Genomic DNA, 24,074 nt, shown 5'->3' with positions numbered 1-24,074 from the left:
GCAACACTGCCACCGCAGCATCATTAGATTAGGCTCAACAAAGATTCATACAAGCTCAGACAGATGACAGATTTTATGACCCACCTTCCTGAGTGGTTTTGTTGGCAGAGCCTCCAGGATGCAGACTGGTCTGGCCCTCCTTCTCCTTCTCTGATAGCGCCCTCTTCAGCGTGGGAGGGAGAACTGTGACCTTAGGAGACACATTGCCACTGCTGGGGGAATCTGAGCTCTCATCTATTAGAAAGATGATCAAGAAAAAACAGCTGAAAACGAATATTCTGTCCGGTCTGCCATATAATCTCAATGCAGGACAAAATATGGTTACTGTGTTAAAAGTTGTCTATATTCCTTTTAACAAATCTAACATTGTCAGAACAAGTTCTGGAGAAAACAAAATGTCCATGTATAATTCTCAGTGGCTCAATTTGAAATCATATTTAACTTTTACTTAAAGAGGCTTTGACTGTACCTATGCTCCTGCTGCTACTGGGGTTCCTCGGCTTCTGTGGGAGGGTGGGTCTGGCTGCCAGGGCAGGCTTCGCTCCCTGTGGCACTGGCGGTTTGGGACTTACTGGTCCCCCGGGAGAATTCGAAGAGGACGTAGCCCTGAGACGAGGGGCCGGTTCAGGTTTGGTCTCACCACGAGGTGGGGTCTTCTCTGGAGAACCTGTCGGAGGGTCAGGTTTATTGACGGAGCCACTGGGAGACCTACTTTCTGGAGTGGTGGGCTGGGGCTTGGCTGCTGCCACACCAAAAAAAAAAAAATGCATATAATAATTTAATTTCTGTTTATTCAGTAGCTGCCTGAGAAAGAACAAGTAATCCCAACGTGAAGTAGGACCAGCTGCAAGAACTGGTTCTGCATGAACCAAGAATATGGTGATAATACTGGATTAAGTTTTCTTTTCCCAAGTTAATTTTATCTCAATAGTCTACTAATTGAGATAAAATTAACTTGAATTTAATATTGAGTATATTAACACAAATAAATCTTAACAACTCACCTGTTGCATTACTGTCAGGTCTGTCGGGGCTGGAAGACTGGAAGAGACATAAGGACAAAATGCTCCATCACTTTTAACCTCCAGTATATACTTTAGTGTAAAAATAATGCTTGTTTAAACACTTAACAAAATATTAACATTATCCCTATTGGTACTTTACAGTCAATTTTGCATTTAAATAACTTAAAAACAGTGTCGGTACATTGCTGCTAATCTGAAGATAACGTAAAAATAACCATTACTTTTTGTTTCTTAGACAAAATTGTTTTTGCTTTCAATTTTTTAACCTGACAACAGATTTTAGAGGTGTGGGGTTTGATTCTGCATTTTAACAGAAGGGGGCGCTTTTGTATTAGAAAATGCTGTGGGTACAACTTGCACTCCCAAGCTCTGTATTACTGATGACCTGCATCCTGAGTAGCTCTCTCCATTTTACCTGCACACACAGAAACACACATACATGCACATGTACACACAAACACACACACACAGTTGGATGCCAGCCAGAACAAGCAGATGGCTCGAGAAGCTTTAGTGCCACTGATACCGTACAAGGTCAGAAAAAAACCTGCCACAAGCCCTGTAAACCTCTTACTGCGCACACACACACACACACACACACAGACAGTTTGCAGTGCAGTGACTTAGAGACCAATTATACATCGAGTGAACACACACACCCAGGTGCCAAGACCAACTCACATTTTAAAGATACACGTTATCTCACTTAAATGCTTTCCCTTGAATCACACTATGATTAATTTCAAATTGTAAATGCTCTTTCTATTGTTTTATGCTTTTTAGGAAATAAACAATTAAAAGTGGAAAAGGAGAGAGCAAAGAAGATGTGCGAACTGAGAACACATTTGGAATTTAGGAATTTAAAGTAGGTGAAATCCCAAGACATTTATGTCATATTTATTTATGAAATTTGCATATCAGTCTTCTTTCTTATTTTCATTCAGTCCATTTGCTGTTCATGTTTCCATCTTTCCCACTCCCTCCTCCTCCTTTCACTGCATTGTCTGGTTGAGAAGAGTTTTTTTTTTTTTTTTTTTTAAATCAGCATGTTGCCAGGTGCTATGACTAGCCTGAAGATACACACACTATGCTTCATACAAACACACTCTCTGCCATGTAGGCACTCTGCAGATGCCTCTCATTTTGCATGTCCTCCCAGCTGGAATTCAGTTAGTGGAATGTTGAACAAAACAGCTGTGACAAGTGGAAACTGACCACCTATAGCTCTTTGTCACCACAACAATATTGAATGTGTCTTTATTTGAATAGGATCTCTCAGTATCTCATCACTTATCTCAATAATGTTGTACAACTACTGAGGAAACTTTATTTTGTAATGAATCTTTGCGTTGTCTTGGGAAATCTGTCACATGGTTTTTGACATCAATTAATAGAAATATGTTGAAAAAGAAAATTTCTGTTTTTGATGTGGAAAAATCTTTTTAAGAATAGATTTTAAGATGAGATTGTCTTGATTTTTATTAATAGCTTGAATGTGGCTTACATAATGGAGTTAATATCCTCCTTTTATTAAAGTGTCCTTCTTCCAAAGTCTCAGATATACAGATGGAAATCTTGTTGTGCCATCGTGAGCACCAGGAAAATCCTGGTGGGCCGGCTGCTATGTGGGCCACTTGAGCAGCCCATTACATAAAAACAAGAGTGAGAGAGATACGTTGTTGGCCCAGCAGCAGCAGCAAGTCTTTGTTTTTCTGTCCCAGTCTGACCCTGGGTACCACTGAACTTTGCAAACTCTTGCCTAAAATGCAATTACTGAGTTCAAGACCGTTTATTATCTCAATTTTAACATATTACAATAGTCATTTTCTATTTTATTGTATTTCACTATTGTCACATTCTTTTTCGGTCTTCTTTTGTGGCATGTTTACTGTATTTATTTTTGCTTTGTTTTTTCATATGAACACAAGTGTCTTACCAATAAAACAATCTCAGCTCAAGATCCTCTTCTTGCTAGTTCTGGAGCTTTTGACCAAATCACATAGTCCTCATCAGCAGATTGAGTTTGCTCAGTTGCCATTCCATCATTGCCATCAAATTGCAGATGTTAAAACTTCCCATGATTTTGATAACATTGAGGCCTTTTCGTCCATATTGACCTAAAAGTTGATGTAAAATGGTCAAAAGCTACAAAAGAAGGTAGTAAGTGGACCGGCAGTCTGCATTATTATCTTGTCTTTCCCCTGAGGGCTCAAATCTTTTTGGCACATGTTGTCTTCTGCCATCTCTCTTCCTTTCTTTGCCTTCTTTCCTGTGACCCCAGTGTTTTCTGCTCAAACCACATCACCTCACCTTATACGCTCTCCTCTCCTGCTTGGCCTTCATCTCTGCCAGTAGGCCGCTGCCCATCATCTGCACACCTGGGTACCGCCTGCCGCCCTGGGGGCTGCCCCTGCCGTCTGAAGCCTCCCATGGCTCATCTATGGAGTCCGGCGTCCTCACCTCCTCCGACCGATCTGAGCTGCTGCTGTAGTCTGCAGGCTGCGAGCGACTAGAGGCATCTCTGCAGAGGAGATAGCAATGATTGATGGGTAATTTTACCGTTTTAAATCTGAAGGCACGTAAGAAAAAGAACAGCACAAAGCTTGTTCAGTTATACCTGGACTTCAGCTCAGGTGCTGGGCTCTTTACTGCCACCTTTGGTGAGGAAGGCTCCTCAGGGATGGTGGAAGGTGGCGCTGAGCCTATAGAGGCTGAGGATGTACCCGAGGATGGATTGGACACCTGGTTTTTCTCTGACTTATCTGATTTGTCCGATTTATCAGATTTGTCAGATTTGTCAGATTTAGAAGAACGTTTGATGAGGTTGAGGAATCCTCCTTTACTCTTCTTCTTCTCTCCATCCTGAGATTCTGAACTCTTCAGACGTCTGAGAGGAAAAACAGACAGAAAAATGTTCAGAAGGACCAATGTTTATGAAACCTGAGTGATAAATACAAGATTGAAATTGTTTTCTTTTCACACCATTAAATATTATGTATTATTATAATTACATGTATTTCAACACCAGAGCCCACTTTAACATGTCTCCACTGGAAAAATCATCAAATATAGTGTAGTCCTTACTTGGAATCCATCTTGGTGACTTTTTTGGAGAAGAATTCATCCACGCCTTCATCCACCCTTCCCATGAGGCCGTTCTGCTCTCCATCCTGAGATGGAGCACTGTTGATTTGCTGAAAGAAGAAGTGGAAGAATCTGACACCATGTTTGTAAAAAAACAAAAGTGTAAATCTTCTGTTTGAATTGTATCTTGCAAGTTAATTTAAGTGTGCCTGTTTAGGGGCTACTAATGTCTTTGGCTAGCCATACTGAACTTTAAACAATGTGTTTTTCTGCTAAGCTTTACTTACAGGTACTTTGCTGGACTGTGTTTTCTTGTTCCTCCGAGGTCTTAGTTTAGTGAAGTGCTGCAGCTTTTTTTCCTCCTCAGATGGCAGCTCCACCATCACACCTGGCAGGCGTTTCTCCAGTTTTGGCAAGGCCTGAGATGGAGTAGGTGGAGTTTGAGATGAAGCTGGTGTGTCCTCCACATGAACAGGCACGTTTTCCAGGGCTTTGTCCAGGTCAAACTCCATCTCTGTTGGTTGGGCGGTCATTAAAAAGTTTGTTACTGGATACCGTATATGTTGAATGTTTAGGTATACTCTCACCTTTCAATAAATATTAAGGAATTACTTGAAAAACCAAATACAGAATAATTAAGCATGCCACCTTAGCCCATTTAGTAAACCTCTTATAGTACAAAGTGGTAGTACTAAAACAGCTTAATGTCATACAAAATGTGATAATCTCTTACCAAAGGCACGAGACACTGGCCGCAGCATTCTGCTGTGGATGCTTTTCCTCTTGGATTTTGGAGTCATCTGAAAGAGAAGCAGATAATCAGATCAAATTTGTGCTTTAAGTTTGATAATCCATGTTTGTTCTTGTGTGTGTGTGTGTGTGTGTGTGTGTGTTTGTGTGTGTGCACAAACAGAAAGAAAATATCCTGAGTGAACAGGACTGCACATATTATTGTCGGCAAAACCAAACATCAGTCTATTTTATCAAGATATAATTATTAACAAATCTGTAGATGTTATTATTGATATCCCTATCACATACAGTATATATATTTATTGTAATGCGTATATATAAAAGATACATTTTCAGAGGTTTCAGGAAGGATGGCATTAAGATCATATGTCCACATTCAAACTTCATGAGTAAGATGTATAAACAGCCAAGATGGCTGTATTAACTAGAATAACGGACCTCTTGATCTAATTCTTACGTTCTTAAGTTAAAAATTCCAAGTTCCTAAAATGTAAAGTGAGAGAATTAGGAAAGCTGTTTGGGTTATAAAGAGACATACACATATTTCTACTGTCTTCATACTGCACATTGGTGACAGTAGCAACCTAACACATGTTGCATATTTATTTGTCCACATTTACAAGGTGGTGATGACAGACATTGAGTGCATTGATGAGAGGAGCAGTGGAATGTGGCTGGATGCATAAAGAAAAATGTAAGTTTTCAGTCATCAGCATTCAACAGTGTAAAATATAATTCAGAGAGTGGGTAAGGATATGATAGATAATATATATGCCCTACTATACTCATACTGTAGTTTTTCTACCATTGGGATCAAATACCCAAATACAGGAGGCTATTTTTACTGTAGAAAACATTACAGAGGACAGTATAGCAGGCAGCTACAGTGAGACAGACAAGGGGAAGAACAGTAAGACAAAAAGAAAGTAGACAGAAAGGAGAGTGTGGAAGGACAGTCCAGAATTACTTACACTGGTGCAGCACAGAGTCTCCATGGAGCAAAGGTGGAAAGAGAAGGAGGAAGAGAGGAAAAGAAGATTGAAGAGAAAGAAAGACAACACACAGTAAGGCCTGATGAAGGCAAAAAGAGGAAAAATGAGGGAGACAGCCATGATCCCGAAAAGCACCTTTTATGTAAAACACGATAATGGTAGATAGAACACAGAGGGATCGAAGATGAAAAGAGGGAACAGCACATCTATTTAGTAAGAGACCAGAGGAACAGAGAGGGACACAGACATAAGAACATGCAGCTTCCTGCTGACTGCAGCCTTAATTTACAACACGATTCACTTTAATCTGAATCCTGCCAGATTAAAAAACATAAGAGGACCAGTTTATGAATCAAAATCTTCACAAATAAGAATACTACAAAGTCTAAACCTTCCCCAATCGACTTTCCAAGTATGCAGCACACACTCTCACAAACTTATCCCTTAACCATCTCAGTTCTCAAACCTACCATGCATGTCTCCAGATCTTCCAGCCTCTCAGCCTCCAGGATCTCAGTTGATGCCCTTTTAGGAATCTTCTCCTCTGGAACGTCCAGATCCACCGACTCCTGCTGCACCAAGGGGCGACCTCGCCGCACCAGATGGTCTGCCTGAGAGAGGAGAGGAAACAGAGCAGAGGTGATGTGGAGAGGAGGGATGAAGTAACATGGGGTGAGAATAATGGAGATTTAAAAGGAAGAGGTTAAGAGTGGAAGACAAGAGGGACACAGAGATAAACTCTAAACTGTGATCCTAAATCAACATAATGCTTTGCTTTCTGTGAGTCATTGTGAATGAACCACTGTAAGAACCGAGTCAGTTTAAAGCTCTGATTGATTGCAGTCTTACCAGTGTGTGTTGTGAAGTGGAAAGGGCTTCCAAAATCTCATCGACAATGCGATCGGACAGGAAGGACGCTAGACTCAGCTTCACCTCACTGACACGCAGAGAGGAAGACAATTAGGGTCAGAGGGTGACATAAGACTTTGAGAGGAGATACAAGATAAGTACAAAGAGATCCAAACATAACCACAGAGATATCTCAGTTACATGTACAGCCCTCATCCTCACCACAAACACACACACACACACCTGATCTTGTTGATAATATCAACGCCAGACTGCTCCAGGAGGGTTTTAGTGACAAAGCTCTTGGGTACGACCATTTTGGCTGAGCTGGCTTTCACCAGATCTGAGCGTAGATTACTCCTCTTCATCACATGGGGACACAGAGACTCTGCTGCATCCATCATGGACTCCAACAGTGTCTGGAAGGAGTGAGGAAAAGGGTGTAGGTGGATATGCAAGTGTGTGCAGACTAATAATCCACCAACAATTACAGTACATTTTTTCTTATATTCATTAAAAACAAACCATGAAAACTACAAATATATATGATGATATGATATGTTCCACATCTGCAGTAAAAACTACATTCCAAGTCTTTGCTGGCTACAATTCATAGTTTAAGAAAGCATCTTTCTATCATCTCATTATTAAAAGTTATAACCCTACCTGCAGTTGTTGGTCCATGACAGTAGTCACCTCCCCAGCCATAGACTCCAGTTTCTCCTGAATTGGTCCCACTGAGGAGCTGTTCACCTCCTCTCTGGAAGCAGATCCTAGGTGGTAGAGGTTAGGGAGCAGCTGGGAAGACACAGAGAGGAGGACAGGGAGAAAGGAGAGTGAAGGAGAGAAAACAAGAGCATATAAAGATGTCTTTTCATATGTTTTTGTTTTTTAAATAAGATTTAAAAAGTGCTAGAAAACAAATCTTCAAATGTGCTCTTTCATAAAACATGTATCTCCTTACCGTTTTAGAGTTCCTAGCATCTTTGATGAGGCTTTCTGCTGATCTGACGTCTTCCACAATGGCATCTGTCTCTGAGTTCCTCAGAGAGTTCAGGTGGTCCTGCACCTTCACACAAATCCTGTCAATCATCTAGAAAACAAAGAACAAGAAGACATAAAAATCTGTATGTGAGATGTCAAAGGCTTAGTGTGTTTTTATGACAAAAGTTAGCATCACTGGACACACAGATACTCTTGGGTTCATTATGTTGTATTAATTTAATACCTATATATATAGAAAATATTACATCCAACAACAACTAGTAGCTACTTTCACCTCACTTCTATTTGTGTGACACTGTGGAGGTAGACCAACTGATTAAACACTAATTTCTACATAACTATATTTATTAAATACACTGGTCAAAGAAAATTAGCTTTGTCTACACATAATGTTGATGAAATTCGACAGAAATACCAAAGTGAGGAGAGAGTGCAATGAGCTTTAAAAAAAGATTTCTTTCTAGGTTTTAAATGGCACTTCAACAATTGTAGCTTAGTTGTGGTCAAAGATTACAGCGCATATGAAGTCTGTAATAATTGTGTTTGTGTGTGTCTCAGTTTGTTTACACACCTGCTGTGTAGTTGTGGTTACAATGCCTTGTTGAAGCCGATAGGCCTGTTCCTGTAGGTATTTCCTGGTTTCGTGGTTCCTGTACAGATAATTTTCAATCTGTGGAGGAAACACAAAGATGATGTCATGATAATAAACCAAAGGGAAAGTGATGTATAACTTTGTTAGTCAATTTATTCAATTGGATTCTCCCTGAAGTTTTAACCACCATTAGTTTCCAGCCTTTTATACAATATGAAAACCTAGTACCACTTTTGCGAGACAGATGGAGGCCTGATGGGAATTGTTAGCATACCTTTAGCAAGGCGTCCTCTGTTTTCTCAGGGCTGGCCTTCAGAGCCTGGGAGGCATCAATGATGGGGATGGGCATGAAACGAATAGTGAAGTTCCTAACAGACACACAGCCAGAGGATATTATTCAGCACTTAGTTCACATTATAGAGGGAGGGGGAAAATACACAGACGTGAGTGTAGAGATGTGCAGAAATAGAGGCAAACACTCTATTTGTATAAACATGAAGGAAAATGATGCATTTGAATACACACATATGGCATAATACAATACAATGCACTGTTCAGGGTTTGTAATTTTACTCATTGTAATATGAAAACATATAGTGAAATGCATCCATTTGTGGTGTTTCTTGATATATTCATTTATAATTTAAAATGTCAATATCTGTGGCTCTATTTTAATTTCAAGGATAATTTTCCATTGTTCATATTGAACCATGACATAAACAGTAAATATGTGCTCAAGTGAATACTTAGCATAATCTGAAATTTCAAAAGATGAAGAGAGGATGAAGCATGTGGAATTCTTAATATCTGAGCGTGATTAAAAATCAGATTTAAAGATTTAAATTAGGGGGATTTCCAGGAAATGTAGTTAAATGAACCCTTGATTGCTGTGTGTGTCTGAGAGAGAGAGAGAGAGAGAGAGAGAGAGAGAGAGAGAGAGAGAGAGAGAGAGAGAGAGAGAGAGAGAGAGAGAGAGAGACAGAGAGAGACAGAGAGAGACAGAGAGAGACAGAGAGAGACAGAGAGAGAGAGAGAGAGCATTTGTGGTAACAAGGTTGAGATAGCACTAGATGTGGCTTGGCACCTCAGCTGCTCTCACACTGGTCCATTACAGAGCCATGAATTGGCACCATTAGAGAGGTTATTGATCATGAAATAGGGGTCACCACATAGCATTAATATTCATATCATGATGGCGGAAAGGAGGGGATGGAAAGAGACGGGATTAATAGAAAAAGAAAAATAGAGAGAAAAGCAGATAAAATAAAATAGAGGGCATTTGGTGGCAAAGGAAAAGCAAGAGAGGCAAATAAAGTGAAAATAGAAATGTGCAGCATTTTATATTAACCCTTTTCTCTACTGATCCAATTGCAAGCACATGGAACAAACTCAGAGTTCGATGCTGCCACATCATATTTGTGCTGTCCTTATCATATATTATTTTATTTACACTACCAAGCTTTAAATGTATGTCCTTGAAATGTACAGTATGTCTGTAATGGTTGAAAACCATTCATACTATAGCTTTAGATGTTGGTGAATATAGCAGACTTTGAAAAATATACACTGTCTATATTCACTTGAAAATGTCGACTTGCACATATTACTTAGCAGTGCTGAAAGTCTGGGGAAACCTTTGAGGAATATAATGTCAAGCATTATGAAAGATTTTATGACAAAATAGAACACAAGAGACATGAGGAAATTGACTGAAGGGCAGAAAAATATACACAGGCACACAGAGCTGTACTGCTGAACAGAATAGAGAACAGGAGCCAGAAGAAAATGAAAACTGTCATTTCAATAATGCAATACAGAGACTCAGAGAGGAAATGGGGAAATGTGCTGCCGGGAGAATATGATAAACAGAGAGAAAAGATGGGAGAGGAGAGAGACGTGGATGTACAGATGTGTCCCAGAAGCAAATTTAGTTAGATGCACATGTCATCTCACATGTGTAGAAAATTGAACATTCAAATCCACAGACAAAAGCAACTGTCGCCAAAAACCTGATTTATTCTCTCTCAATTTTGTCTCTCTTAATCTGTTCTCTCACTTTTCCTTCCTCAGCATCTCTTCTTCTGCTGTTGTGTCTTTGTTGTTGTATTCTGTTTGTCACTTTCTTGCTTGTCTGGATTCCTTTCTCTCATCCCCTCTCCCACTCTTCCTGTCTAAACACACCTCCAGGTTTCCTCCCGCTCAGCACAAAGCAAAGTGACATCCAGGCTGCAACACCTAACCACACATCCATCCCTTCAGCAGTTTTCATGTAGCACAATGTATGTATACCGTTAGAATAAAGGTACAGAAGTGCACTGTTACAATCACAGGATTTCAACATTTAGAGCTGTAATACATCAGCATGGTCTCATATCAATGTATGAATTTGTACACATATGCAGATAAAGCTACTTACTTCTCTAGAGCAGCTGCTACGTCCTGTAGACCCTGAGGGCTGGTGTTGTTCTTATCCCAGATCACAGTCCTGCACAGAGAAGCACACACTGTGCTATATAACAATAGTTTTTTAACAGAAAGGTGCAGTTACAGAAGATAATTTAATTTCTTACAATGTAATTGCACATAGGTTCAAATGGCGTTAATCTTAAGCTACATGTTGGGAAGCTTTGTGACCACACAATATCAGGCAACTTAAATATATGTGACTGCACCATAACTGTAATTCTGGTCTGTTATTATTTTTGTCTATGTGTATTTTACTTAATTTTATCTAATTTTTATCTTATTTTAGTTGCATTTATGTAGCTTCATTGTGTTTTTAAATGTTGTTCAAATGCATTTCTTCACCTTATGTAAAGCACTTTGACTTGCCTCTGTGTCTGAAAGGTGCTGTACTAATAAAGCTGCCTTGTTTTGCCTTACAGGCTGGAACTACTTATAGTCTTAGGATCTACTGTGCAGTAGCAAGTCAACTTGTTAATAGTGGCGTCATAAATGAATTAAAATCCAGGGCTACAAAGGGGGCCAGTAGGATAAGTAGACCTTAGCCTGTGACCCCTAAGCATTTACTCACCTGAGTTTGGAGTTGATCTGCAGTGCCTTGGCCAGCATCTTTGCTCCCATGTCCCCCATAGCATTACCGCTGATGTCAAGTCTGGTGAGAGAGGAGTTGCTGCCGAGCGCGTTCAGAACGATGGTCAGATCACTCTTAAGTCTGGAGTCTGCTAGAGACAGAGAGGTGAGGGGCTGGGGAGGGAAGGATTGAGGGAGAAGAAAGTGTACATGTAGGGTGGGAGGAGGAGAAAAGTGAAAGGTGTTGAAAGAGAAAGAAAAACATTATCATATATAAATATATTATTACCTCATATAAGAAATAAAAGGGTAAAATACAATCTTATGACTGACTGTTCTATCTAGTGTGTCTCTGGCAGTGTTTTTGGAAAGTTGGACAGTCTTTAGTTTTATCTGCCACCTGCAGACTATATAATACAGGCAGAACTGATGAGCTGCCTTCCAGTTGTGTGTGTGTATTCAGCTTTGGCACCACCAGTGAGCATTTGAAAGGGTCTTTTTGGCCCTTGTTGTAAATCACTGCCAACTTTAACAAAAGCTATTGTAATTTATGTCATTCAGAGCATTAATATTCCTTTTGGCAGCTTGTTTTCCTGTCAAAGTGTCCTTGAATTTATTCACTGTCCATGGACATTTGGTTCCCTTGTGTATTCTTTTTTATTTATTTTAATGCTGACTCTGTTTGTTCTCTTTTCCCACCCTGTGATCTTTGGCACTTCCCTTGAGAAAGTGTACAGTTGCCCATGACAGTCAGACCTCACAGCAACTCTGACACCATTAGAAAAGTCTCTACAGCTTCTTAAAATCCCTGTAAACTACAACAACATTACATTCATAAGCTGCAAGGATTCACTTGCTGACTACAATAAGTAGTTAACTAAGCCATTGTCATTACCTGGTTTATAGAAGCTTTCCTACAGTAAAAATCTGAATTTTCAAAATGGATTGTCCTAACTCTCACAAATATACCAGTAATTATAAAAAAAAATTCCCGGAGGGGCTGGTGTCTCAAAAGGGCAAACTTCAATTAAACATTTATCTGAGGTTTATCAGAGGATTAAGTGGACTGTAAGAATATTTTAGGCAAATTGCAAGAGACCGCTCTAAAATGTCAGAGATATTATCATCCACAGCTCACGAGGCAAAATAAAACATTCAGCACTGGATCAAGTGGATTTCCTTATGATGAGAGAGCGATACGAGGTTTTACAAATCTCCAGCAGAGCCCGTCTGTTCACCAGTGTTGAGCTGCTGCTGACATGCGTGTCATCTACACAGCTGGAGACTTCTGATCTGCCTTCAATAACTGTCTTCACTGTCTGACATACATGTTTCCTTTTTGTGTTAGCTTTTTGTAGGCATTACAGCGATTAGACACTTCATGCTCAGTAAAAATTAGAAATCACTCTAAGAAAATAATAACTGTGTAGCATTTTTAACAGCACAGAATTCATTTTTCCGAATAGGAGCCTCTCATCTCAACATAGATTAAAGCAGTGTGAAGGTACGGTATATGTGGTGCTCTGTGACTACACATGGATGCAAATGCACACAGCAATGCAAGAAACACTGTTAGCCCAGTGGTTTTATAGCTCAGCAACTGATGAAAAAGAAAAAAAAAACAAGTCAAGAGATTAAATCCAGTGATCATCTGTTTATCTGTGTAGGTTTTGTGCGTGACATAAACAGAGGAGAGGAAACAAAGTAATGAATGTTATGTGAATTGTGATAGTAACAAGTATTTCCCTCTTCGTTTAAGCTTTTGTTTTTGAAGGGGGGTGATAAAGAGCTGTATTTTATAAATAGATTATTTTGGGCAGCAATGCATGTGTGGTGGTGAGTGCGTGTGTGTGGTGATGAGCAATAATATCAACATGGTTATAAAGGCAGAAAATTACTTTTTTTATGTCTTGTCTGAGGATGCAGAGAGAATTATTTACTGCCTGCATGTGCTCCTGTGGGCCACGGAGCAGACATTAAACATGCAAATTTAAATAGATACAAGTTTAAGCACCAGTAGCCACAGTAGCTAATTATGTCTTCAGTGCTGTAAAGAAGGAACAAGATCCCTATCACTGGGTTCCTGCACTGTTTCTTACACCTACACAAGAATTAAAAACTCTGCCTAAAAATATCAGAAAAGCAGAAGCAGCGCGCCTATAACATCTGGATCTAGCAATAAATGTAGAGGAAAGGAAGTCCACAGTGACAACATCTGTATGATGAGCCAACAAAAATACAACTCCCATCCTTCCTTATGGCTGAAGCAACTGACTCTCAGCGGTTCATATTCTCAGCCTTTATTATCACTAAAACTATGAAATCATTACTCAGGATACACATAAGTATCTTGTTTAATAAAATGGAGAAAATGAGAAATTGTAGTCCAAGACACAGACATAAAAGTGACCTTATACCAGAGACAAATTAACCTATTTAATGTCCATCCATTAAATGATGAATTGTGTTTAATGCTGCAACGGATCTAAGTTATTCTTCAGTGTGTCTTCAGCAATGTAACATCATATCTCTCCACTACATTCTTCAATACCACTGCAGAGAGTCTTTCTTAAACACGATGATTTTATCATTACCATAATTCAGGAAAATAGAGGTTGTACAAATATTCTTAATTGTTTTTACTTTCACACCTCTCTTGTCATCTTCTCCAATCTTGTACAGAGGAATTTGAGGTTGTTTATAGATATCACAGTGATATCAGCTTTCTCCTGGAAAGAAAACCACGTATGCATATTTTCCAAAATGTTCAACTATTCCTTTAATGGAGCAGATGATGCCTTTTCACCACTGAAACACATAATACAGTTTGCGTATCTGTTTATCTTCTGGCAGCCAGGAGACATCGCGGGTCTAACAGCCTGAACTCAGGCCAGGACACGGAAACACAGCAGGGTAAATGTGCTGCCTGGAGCTGTGTCTCCCACTTTGTGTGTGAGTGTGTGTTTATGTGTGTTTTTACAGGCTATGCATGACGGCAGAAGAAAAGATGAGCTGTTGAATAGAATTTGCAACTTGTTATCTTCACAGGCCTTTTTTTTAATCGGTGTTTGCACGTCAGCTCAGGTTACACATTTCTTTCTCTCTAACTGACACACACTGTGAGACATGCACGTAAACACACGCACACCCAAAACACACACACACTTTACCTTAGATATTTTTTTCATGGGCCCCTTGTCTAAACAATCCCTGAACTCTTTCTTTTAACAAAACCAACAAACCCTTCAGAGATTACCTCTATTGTTTATGTTACAAAACTCTCCTTTCTACCTTAATTTTTTTCCTCTTCCTCTCTATCCACCATCAAAACATAATTTGGCCTAACACCTTCAACCTCCTGCTATCTCTTTCTCAGTATCCATTCATTAAGTTCCTCCATCCCTTCCTTCTTTCTTTGTATTCTAGCATCCGTCTGCACAGCCAGATAACCAGCTCATATCCCTACGCCATCGTCTCACACACACACACACACACACACACACACACACACACACACACACGCACGCACTACAAGCACCAAGAGACCAATCCAGCACAAAGCAGTTCAATAGGACTATCAATCTAGCACATCCAGCACTGTGGGAGACAAAGAAGGACAGGCATCGGGGCTGTGTTACGGCTTCCATGATGGAGAGAGAGATAAAACGAGTTAGATGGATTGAGGGGAGGAGGAAGGAAGGGAGATAGCTACAAGCAGAAGAAGCTGTCTTCATTTCATTGCAGGTTTTCTTTCATAATCTGCCATTAGACATTGACAGACACAAAGAGAGAAAATCCAATGGACAGAAGGCTGTAGAGGCTTCGATGATTTTTGAATTCTCACTAGATGATGTATAGATGATGACCATCAGCTGAGAGTAATAAGGATGTAAAATGTTACAGTACTTGCCAGTTAGTATAAAATCTTCTGTCATAATCCATGTGTGTGTCAGGAAATATAAATCACTGACAGCAGTGAACTAAAAACATATTTTTATGATGTACTGTACCTGGGTGGGTCCTTTTGTAGTTTAATTGGACGACTCATGGTCCCAACTATTTCATAGCTAAATAATTTATTTTTGGATTAAATTTAACAAAAAGTTAACACCCAGCTTTATGCAGCTGCTACTTGACTAAGCGAGAACGCACTAAAGCATGAACACTCACATACTTAAACCAGATGGTTTTGGTTTAATATGACTCAGTTGATCAATATTGGGAAATTTTATTCACACCATCCTCCACTGGAGGGGTCAGAGGTCAGCAATAGAGCAGCTGGTGCAGATTCAGTGATTTGCCCAAGGATGCTTTATGCTTTGGTTGGGTGCCGGCTGATAGCGCATTGAACCTAAAGCATCTGTTTGGAGGAAGGCCTCTGTTACCACTAAGCTACTGTCCCTCACAAAACCAGACAGAGAAGGAAATGAAAAACTCACCGACTCCTCCTCCTGAATCATATGAACCAGGCTGTCTAACACTGGAGCGAGGTTTCTAAATCAGAGAGAAGAAAGACAAGAAGTGGAATTAAAGAAACTCACAGAGATGTGGTGAGAAAATGAGAAATGAGTTTAAAACTGCACAGCATGGTTTAATTAGTCAATTATAAAAGCCTAGTAACATGCTGGAGTGGGGTTGGTATCAAGCTTAATCATAACTAAGCCCAGCAGCACACACCAGCTCCACATCCTATCCTCTCGCCCTTCATTCTTACTTGGACTTGATGTTGTTGAAGTTCTTGCCCAGAGACAAGTGTCTGATGGACCGGTTTTTTGCCAACCACACCAGCAGAGTGGACAGGTCTGAGTCCAGGCCTGGAGGTAGAAAAACACAAATTAGAAACGATACTACATTTGACTAATCAATATTGATTTTTGTTATTGAGTGTTGTTGATATTATTTGGGTAACAATGAGGTGTTAGGGTTATTGAAAGTTGAAAAGTTGGCTGCCATCTCACCGTTGTCAGATATATCTAAGCTTGAGATGTTTGGGATCTCTGCAATGCAGCCTTCAAGGATCTGAGAACCTCCAGATCGCAACTGTAAAGACAAGAGAGCAAACTTTAGATACACAGCTACACAAACACAAATGTTAAAATGTGATTCCTCTACTGCTTGCTGTACTGCTGCTGGACCATGGGAGTAGTTAGCAACTTCTACACTATGACTGCAAAGTAGATGCATATAAGAGGTTATAGTGCTTATAGAAAAGCTTCAATGTGCAAATTTAACAGCAGAACAATCAAGGATCTTTGAACCTGTGTGCACCTGTAAAGACAATAAAGGAGATGGTTTCAAACTAAAAGATGCACAAGCTTCTTCAGGTAAAACATGCAACTACTGATGGAATCATATCGGGAAGGCTTGGAATGCGTGATTTATCATTTAAACATGGTAAATGGAAAATGACATATAATTTAAAATAACAACATAGATGGAAGCTTCTGGATATAACCTCTTATTAATCTTTTTATGAAATGAATGAATGTGAAATGTTGATGGAAAAATGACAGTGATGATGAGAAAATTAAGTATCTGATAAAACAGGCGTGCAAACTAAAAATGTGGAGAAACGAGCAGTTAATTATTAAGAGTGAGCACGTTAGTACTTACACAATGGCCAAGCTTACAGAGGCATTAAGTAGAGAGAAAAGCATGTCAGAGCCAAGCCAACAATTACCAGCAACAAAACACGCAGATGGTTAATGATCATACTCCTATTCAAACACTTGCACACAAACCACTGACACACAGATTTGCACAAACGCAGTCAACAGGGAGTCATACGCAGTCCCTATTTTGCACACTGTCAGCCCACTCAGAGAGCAGTTTTTGCTGCCTCCACCCAACGGTTCATTAAGGCTTCGAGAAAGGACGGAACGCATCATTTCCCCCCGCAGCTTCAATCTGGGAAGATTTCTATGGGAATCTGGAATTGGATTTCCTGTGTAATTTGTATTCATGTGTTATCTTTAGCAATCCCATTGAATTTGCAGCAAGCTGTCTTTTTGTTCTTGTTTGAGCAGGAGTGGAGATGAAGGCAAGGGACTGGTGTGTGTGTGAGTAGGAGAGAGAGAGAGAGAGAGAGAGAGAGAGAGAGAGAGAGAGAGAGAGAGAGAGAGAGAGAGAGAGAGAGAGAGATGTGATGAAACAATTAGAGACCACCCCCCCTCACTCCCCTCTCCACCCCCCACCTGCTGTCTGCCAAGTATTCCATTATATAGCCTCTTAGCGGTGTCACTGGCCTGTCAAATGGTTTTGGAGTGGATCCTAAAAAAGCTGATTGCATTGGAGGAGTATTACCTCCAAACTATTAAAAACCACACTCACCAAAGTTTAGCCGACACAGGCACTTCAACATATGCTACAACTACTAGAAACATGAAGTATAGCACAGAAACCCCTCTAAAATCCACTAGATAGATTTCACAGTATTTTGGAGCATTGTACTTAAAATGTGCTTTCATAATAAAACAGGAGTCCTTTGTGTTGAACAGATTTACCATCAGCATCACTGTGCTGTGCATGACATTTAACTGTAGCTGTGGGATCTAGACCTATTGTCCTCTGCAAATGCTCATGGAAAAACACTTTTGTCAATGCATTCATCAATTTAAAACACTTAAGTCATCTCTAATGAATATTACTGCTTTCACACATCGACAGGAATCACTACATTGCAAAATAGGAAACACAACCAGTGAGAGTGTACCTACAAGAGAATGATGCCCTGCTAGAAGGGTATAAATGTGCAAATTGAAGATATAAAGATACTATATGTTAAATTTAAATAAAATAATTTGGAAATGACTGTTCAGTGCATCTCCATGGGTCTTACCTCACAGCAGCTGAGGTCAACAGACACATCCTTCAGACTGGGGTTACTGGCCAGGCCAAGCAGTAGAGCTCTACAATATTACATGCAATTAAAAACATTAAGATTAATCAGAAATCATGAAAAACTGGAAAGGTATTAAGAGATATAATTTTGACTTTTGAAATTCTTTCTTCATGTAACTTAACATTGGTCACAGATCCCCGACTTACTGTAAGTATAATAATCATAGCTGGTGAGGATGAAAACCATATAGAAATTGTTTAGGTAGCAGGTTAAACCTATTTGTGACTTTCACTTTCTCTGGACTGAGTACTGTTTAAGAAAAGGCTTTATATTTTTCAGTTCATCTCTATATTTGTCTTTGTTCTGTCAGTGTGGTGCAGCTCCATTGTGTGATAATTTTTTACCTGAAAATCTTACAAAAATTTACAGCTAAAACCATTTGCAGCATTTACAGAACATGAAGGACAGAAGGAGCTGCTCCTCAGATACACTAAATGTGAGTGAATCGTTGTCTCACTTGAGGGCCTCTGGCGGCAGCTTCGTTCCTGACACGTTGATGGAGCTGAGAGACATGGCGCTGCTGAAGAAGTGCTTGAATGATGGAGGCACCTCTTTGCCTTTCCTACAGAAACAAAGAGAGAGAGAGAGCAGCAAATAAAACAATGCCAGAGGGATATGCCAAGGACTTCAAATACAACATGTCAACTTTTCAGACAATTTTTAAACCTCTTTTATAAAACTCTGTGATGTAGTTCATTCAACCCACATTCAGGGTAAGTTGTCATGGCCTGAAAACCTGTTATCCATTTTAGGTTTGATCTGTTGTTTGAGAAAATGTTCCACAAAACAAAACAAAAGATACAGAAGGGATTTTCAAAAGCCGAAGCACTTGAAGTCTTGGATACATTATTAGCATCTATAACTCAAGGATATTAAATGAAAATGATAAAAATAACCCTCTGCCACTGTGCTTTGTACATTGTCAATTGTTCACCTCATCCACACTATCCACTCGCCTCCATTCCCTTTTTATACACCCACTTCTGCTACACTCGTGTCCTCTTCTCACCTTTTCTCTGCTCATCTTCCCTCTCCAACCCCCCTTCCCCCATCCTCTGCTCCCCTCATCCCTTGATGAAGTCCTCAACTCCCTTGAGACACACTGGAAAGAGAGATAATAATTGGAAGAAAACTCCACCCCTCACCCATCTGTTACACATAATGTATGCACTCACCTATCCTGTATTTCATCTTTCTTGTTTGTAATGGCACTTGGCCACCAGAAGGTGTCGCATACCAAGGTAGTGACTGCATTTCCAGCTACTGGGAACTACTGTACTGTAAAAAGTCTGTCATGTCAAGTCATATCTGCCTTTTGGGGCCAAAACAAACTTTGTAAGACGTGCATGGACAGAACCACAATGAGCTGAGATGACAAAATCACAGCTGGTGGGATGCTGTATTAGAAACACACTGCACAGTGCTATGGTAAAGTCTGACAGGTTATTGTTCTTTTAGAAATCACTTGATGAATAATAATGTGCAGGAGTTGATTTCATATGAAAACAGATTTGGAATGCAACTGACAATTATAAATTGACATCGTAATAATGTCCCAAATTTACAAAAAGATGCAGGTAGCAGCTGTGGATAAGATTTTATTGAGAAACAGACTACTTCTGCAAGACATCATTTGAAATGCATGCATGGTTTTAGCCCATAAAGTGTAGGTATTTAAAAAATAATAATACAGAACTCAGCGTGACTGGAGGAGGAGGTAGATGTGTAAATGGGTCAGCTAAGTGTATCAAAAGATGGATGACATCTTGTTTAACATCGCAGGGTTAAAAGGGTGCAAGCAGACAAGTCAATTTGTGTGATCCACACTGCTTAATGTGCTTCCCTTGTCGTCAGATACCTATTTTATGAAACCCAGATGGGTTCTCACCTGTGAGGGAAGATGCTCTTTGACACGTTGAGAACAGAGAGGTGTTGGACTGAGCCTCGCAAAAGAGCAGAGCAAACCTGGGAAAAAACAGACACACAATTTCATCCTCACTTCATAACTGAATAAAACGTCTCAAGTATTGTTTGTTTTGTTTTTTCTATACACATTAAAACCTTTTCTCTTCATCTCATTGTATCTGTCTTGTGTGTTTAAAAGTGTGTAAATGTATTTATATCTGGCTCTTAGTGAGAAAGACAGAACGTGATTGAGCAGCTAATCAATATCTTCTGTGACAGACTGACAGCTGGCTACATCTCAGACTAATCAATAAGCTGTATTTGGCTCTCAGACCAACGTCAATACATCACATACAGTATTCAGGCCCCTACACAAGCAGTGAATAGCAACACAGGTTGAGTGGGTGTATACCATTGGATTACATACAATGCAACACAGACATCAATGGATAACACATCTTACAATGCAATATAATTAGGTACAACTCTAATTGCATTGTTTATTTACAGAAAGTAATTCTGTATTTTTTATTTTATTTTATTCATCTTTACCCATTTATCTTCTAATTTAGCTACTTTATTCCTGTAACACAAAGCAGTATATCATATAAGCGTGCCTCCTGACTCACCTGGTCCAATGAGCAGTCGGTGTTGGAGAGGTCAAGGGTTGCCAGGCTGTTGGGTTGAGCCAGGAAATGGTAGAAATGCTAGAAAAAAAAAGCATAAAACAAAAACAAAACACAGCACAAATTGTTAAAAAACAAACAGATGCCTTGTTAATGTACTGTAGAGAGATGTGATCACCGTTCTGCAAAATATCTTTGTAATTTGATGCATGTGTCGACCATGATAACAAATGCTTCTTAATGTGTTCGTGTATCAGTGCTTTTGTGTCAGTTAACTATTTTCCAGCCTTTCCATCATTTCTGATTTCCCACATCAAACCTCCATCAAATATTTCACAAATTTCATGTCTACATATCTGTCCGATCATTTGTTAGAAGCTGATCTTTAACATATCACTGTGATTGTGTCTTTCTACAAACTGATGGAGCCTATATCACGTTCATTTAAAGCTCAAACTAAATTGAAAATGATGTTAATAGTCTAGTTGAGTAAAAAATCTTCATTCATTCATTTCCGATACCAGCTTATCATGTTCAGGGTATTGGGGGGAAAAACAGAAACCATTAATTTCTTTGTTTAGTAATCCAGCTACACCAGTAATAGGAGTAAGTGTTTTCTTGCACAATGTAAATTAAACCATACTTTCTGTCACTGATGACAATAACTTCTGGCTGTATGTTTTATGATTTGCTTCCCAGCTACAAATACAGTATATCACTGTGATGGATGTGATTGTGTCTGTTACACTGGATTGTGATTTGCAGCCTTACAGTTGAGCATTTTTCCCAAGTCCCTGTCACTGAACAGATGTCGATGCTCTCCAGCACAGTGACATGCTAACTGATTTATAACAGTCTGAAAAGGCCTCCTCACAACTGCAGCACTGAACTGTTTCAATCAATTAAGTGTTATCGATACTAGCTTTAAGATGAGTGAGAAGCTGTGTGTGTGTGTGTGTGTATGTGTGTACCTGCATGTCGTCTCCTCGGAGGATATTCCCTGAGAGGTCCAGATGGACCAGGCTGCTGGGGATGGATGGGTTGGCACTCAGTGACTGGCAAAGGCTGTTCACCCCTAAAACACACACACACACACATGCACACACACACACACACACACACACACATACACATACAGAAGCAGCGTCAGCATTATAACAACTATCAAATCTCCACTTGATGTTTTGACAGTGTATTGGAGGAAATAGCAGAGGAAATGAGCAGTGGGTGAAGACAGGAAAGAAAAGGATCAGACTACAGAGGGAATGCATGGAAAGTAAAAAGTATATGCATTCTCATGGTTTTGTAAATGTAAAGCTATGCCTTTGCCAGTGTCAAGCTATGTTGAGTATGAGGCTTTATTTTTAAGTTGTAAAGATACATAAAGAAATAAATGTAATAAAGGCATAATTCTGTACTTAATCATTTTTAAAACATTGGTACAACAACTGTACGCAACCTAACAAAATGCTTCAAATGATAAGGATGTGTTTGAGAGAGAGAAAATGTGAGTGTGTCTTCTGCACAGTGTGTGCGCGTGACATCGACATACTATGCGTACAATCACCGACTCGAGTCACGTCTGTCACATGGCTGTCACACTGAACTTGCACTTTTGTCAATTCCTGACGCTGTCTGCCAGTAAATCATGGCATGACTGTGAAGTGACTGATTTGACTAGACAGATGAGAAGAGATGAAAAACAGTGTGATGCAGGAAAAATGAGAGAAATAAAAAGGTAAAATAAATAGTATTGGAGATTATTGCAATAGATGCAAATATTTCAACACCTTTGGGTTACATTCAACTTCAACTGAAATTGAACTGAGCAAAAGATTAATCTGCTCAATTACAAGCTACATCAACCAAATCAGTGCTACAAAAAGAAAAAAATCATGTCCTCAATCCTCTTCCTTTGCTCTGAGCATTGGGGCATTTGGGGGTTTGGATTATGGATTGGGCCTTCAGCAAGATGAGCAGGGCTCAGTTAAAGCAGCTCTCTCACTAACCCTACACTGTGGAATATGATAGCTCTTTATTGATTGCCTGAGAGCAAAGCATGTTTACAGTGTATCCCTAAAAGACAGTGCCAGGTGCTGGAGCGCTTGCTTTGGATGAGAACCAAGAGGAAATTTCACCTGTAAGTGACTGTTGACAACAACCACATTTAATCTAGAAAATTATGAGAACAACAACTACACATCCTCTGCATTTTTTTAGCTGAAAGCTTCTGCACAATCAGCTTCTTTATGGCATTTCATTAAAGGTCATTAATGCAGAAGGACTTTTCCATCATGCCAAGAGGTTGTAGCTCTGATGAATGAGGTAAAGTGGTTTAGTGAGCAGCGTTTAAGCAAATGAAAACACGCATTCTGCAAATCCCACATATTAAAATACATAATTTTCTGTCTTCCTCTCACTCACATGCAGTTAACAGTGCAATAATTAAGTTTAATTAGCATCACAGCTGTAAGTGCAATCTGATTAGTGGAGGATGTGAATTGCACCTGATTGTAGAGGAGAATGAAAATAAAAACACAAACAGTAATGCCAGCTGATCACAATGCAATAATTATATTATTTTTCCATATGTTACTGAATCAATCAACTCCAATTCAAAACAGCAAAATGTTTCCATTAACCCATCCACCCATTTCAACAACTGCATACATACAAATGACAGGGGAAGACAGCACATACCTTTGGGTGATAGTGAGGTTTTGGAGAAATTTAAATGCTTGAGCCCCATACGAAGTTTGGCAAACTGAGCACCGAGGGAGGAGATACCTGCAGCAAGACAGATGAAACAGAAGCATCAGTTGTATCTCATGATGCTGCTACAGCTTTTTCAGTCAAAGCCAGCATGATTGTTAGGATTTTATCATTTTAAATATCTTTTTTATTGCTACCAATACAGATTATTATTTAACACATGTATTAACACTGTATGCCATCACCCAATTTCTATCTCTCTGCTACAGTAGGTCAAAATTTATTTTAAAAGTTGCCTAAATTACCAAGGGTTTTATGAACAAACCTTGCTTAAATAAAAACAGCCAATAATACATACAATTCTCACCAATGCAACTGAAATGACTTCCTTATGTCAGCTTCTTTTCTTCGTAATATGTATTATGTAATCAGTTCAGTGACTACTGAACAGGCAAAAACAAGATTTATTCTATATAAATGCAAAAAATGTCTAATGTATAAATATCTATCAAGGCCAAAGAGCCAAAATGTCAGAAAATATGTTATTGTTCTTTAAATGAGAAAATATTCAACAGATTGTGGTGATAAATGTTAAAT

At 39.4% G+C, this 24,074-nt stretch overlaps 1 protein-coding gene across 3 annotated transcripts in view; it reads right to left on the bottom strand.

The window, feature by feature from the left end:
* The window catches only part of LOC122987145 (F-actin-uncapping protein LRRC16A-like), a 76,111-nt gene that overhangs the window by 5,630 nt on the left and 46,407 nt on the right, over positions 1 to 24,074 (bottom strand). Inside the window, exons 12-37 of one of the 3 annotated variants that reach the window (XM_044358840.1) lie at positions 23,466 to 23,552; positions 21,737 to 21,840; positions 20,769 to 20,846; positions 20,123 to 20,199; positions 18,692 to 18,796; positions 18,172 to 18,241; positions 16,292 to 16,373; positions 16,048 to 16,147; positions 15,773 to 15,827; positions 11,335 to 11,507; positions 10,717 to 10,785; positions 8,575 to 8,668; positions 8,280 to 8,378; positions 7,668 to 7,796; positions 7,370 to 7,501; positions 6,947 to 7,122; positions 6,704 to 6,791; positions 6,325 to 6,465; positions 4,843 to 4,909; positions 4,397 to 4,623; positions 4,110 to 4,219; positions 3,643 to 3,912; positions 3,336 to 3,546; positions 1,005 to 1,041; positions 470 to 739; positions 85 to 234 (exon numbers count right to left, since the gene is read on the bottom strand). In XM_044358840.1, the coding sequence (XP_044214775.1) occupies positions 85 to 234; positions 470 to 739; positions 1,005 to 1,041; positions 3,336 to 3,546; positions 3,643 to 3,912; positions 4,110 to 4,219; positions 4,397 to 4,623; positions 4,843 to 4,909; positions 6,325 to 6,465; positions 6,704 to 6,791; positions 6,947 to 7,122; positions 7,370 to 7,501; positions 7,668 to 7,796; positions 8,280 to 8,378; positions 8,575 to 8,668; positions 10,717 to 10,785; positions 11,335 to 11,507; positions 15,773 to 15,827; positions 16,048 to 16,147; positions 16,292 to 16,373; positions 18,172 to 18,241; positions 18,692 to 18,796; positions 20,123 to 20,199; positions 20,769 to 20,846; positions 21,737 to 21,840; positions 23,466 to 23,552 (3,201 nt within the window). Of the gene's footprint in view, positions 1 to 84; positions 235 to 469; positions 743 to 1,004; positions 1,042 to 3,335; positions 3,547 to 3,642; positions 3,913 to 4,109; positions 4,220 to 4,396; positions 4,624 to 4,842; positions 4,910 to 6,324; positions 6,466 to 6,703; positions 6,792 to 6,946; positions 7,123 to 7,369; positions 7,502 to 7,667; positions 7,797 to 8,279; positions 8,379 to 8,574; positions 8,669 to 10,716; positions 10,786 to 11,334; positions 11,508 to 15,772; positions 15,828 to 16,047; positions 16,148 to 16,291; positions 16,374 to 18,171; positions 18,242 to 18,691; positions 18,797 to 20,122; positions 20,200 to 20,768; positions 20,847 to 21,736; positions 21,841 to 23,465; positions 23,553 to 24,074 lie in introns of all 3 variants that reach the window. The other 2 variants (XM_044358839.1, XM_044358841.1) reach the window with 2 other exon arrangements.

This window comes from Thunnus albacares, chromosome 8 (genome assembly GCF_914725855.1).
Source record: "Thunnus albacares chromosome 8, fThuAlb1.1, whole genome shotgun sequence".
NCBI lineage: Eukaryota > Metazoa > Chordata > Actinopteri > Scombriformes > Scombridae > Thunnus > Thunnus albacares.
Note: the sequence above shows the minus strand (reverse complement) of the source record. Positions and strands in the feature narration are given on the sequence as shown.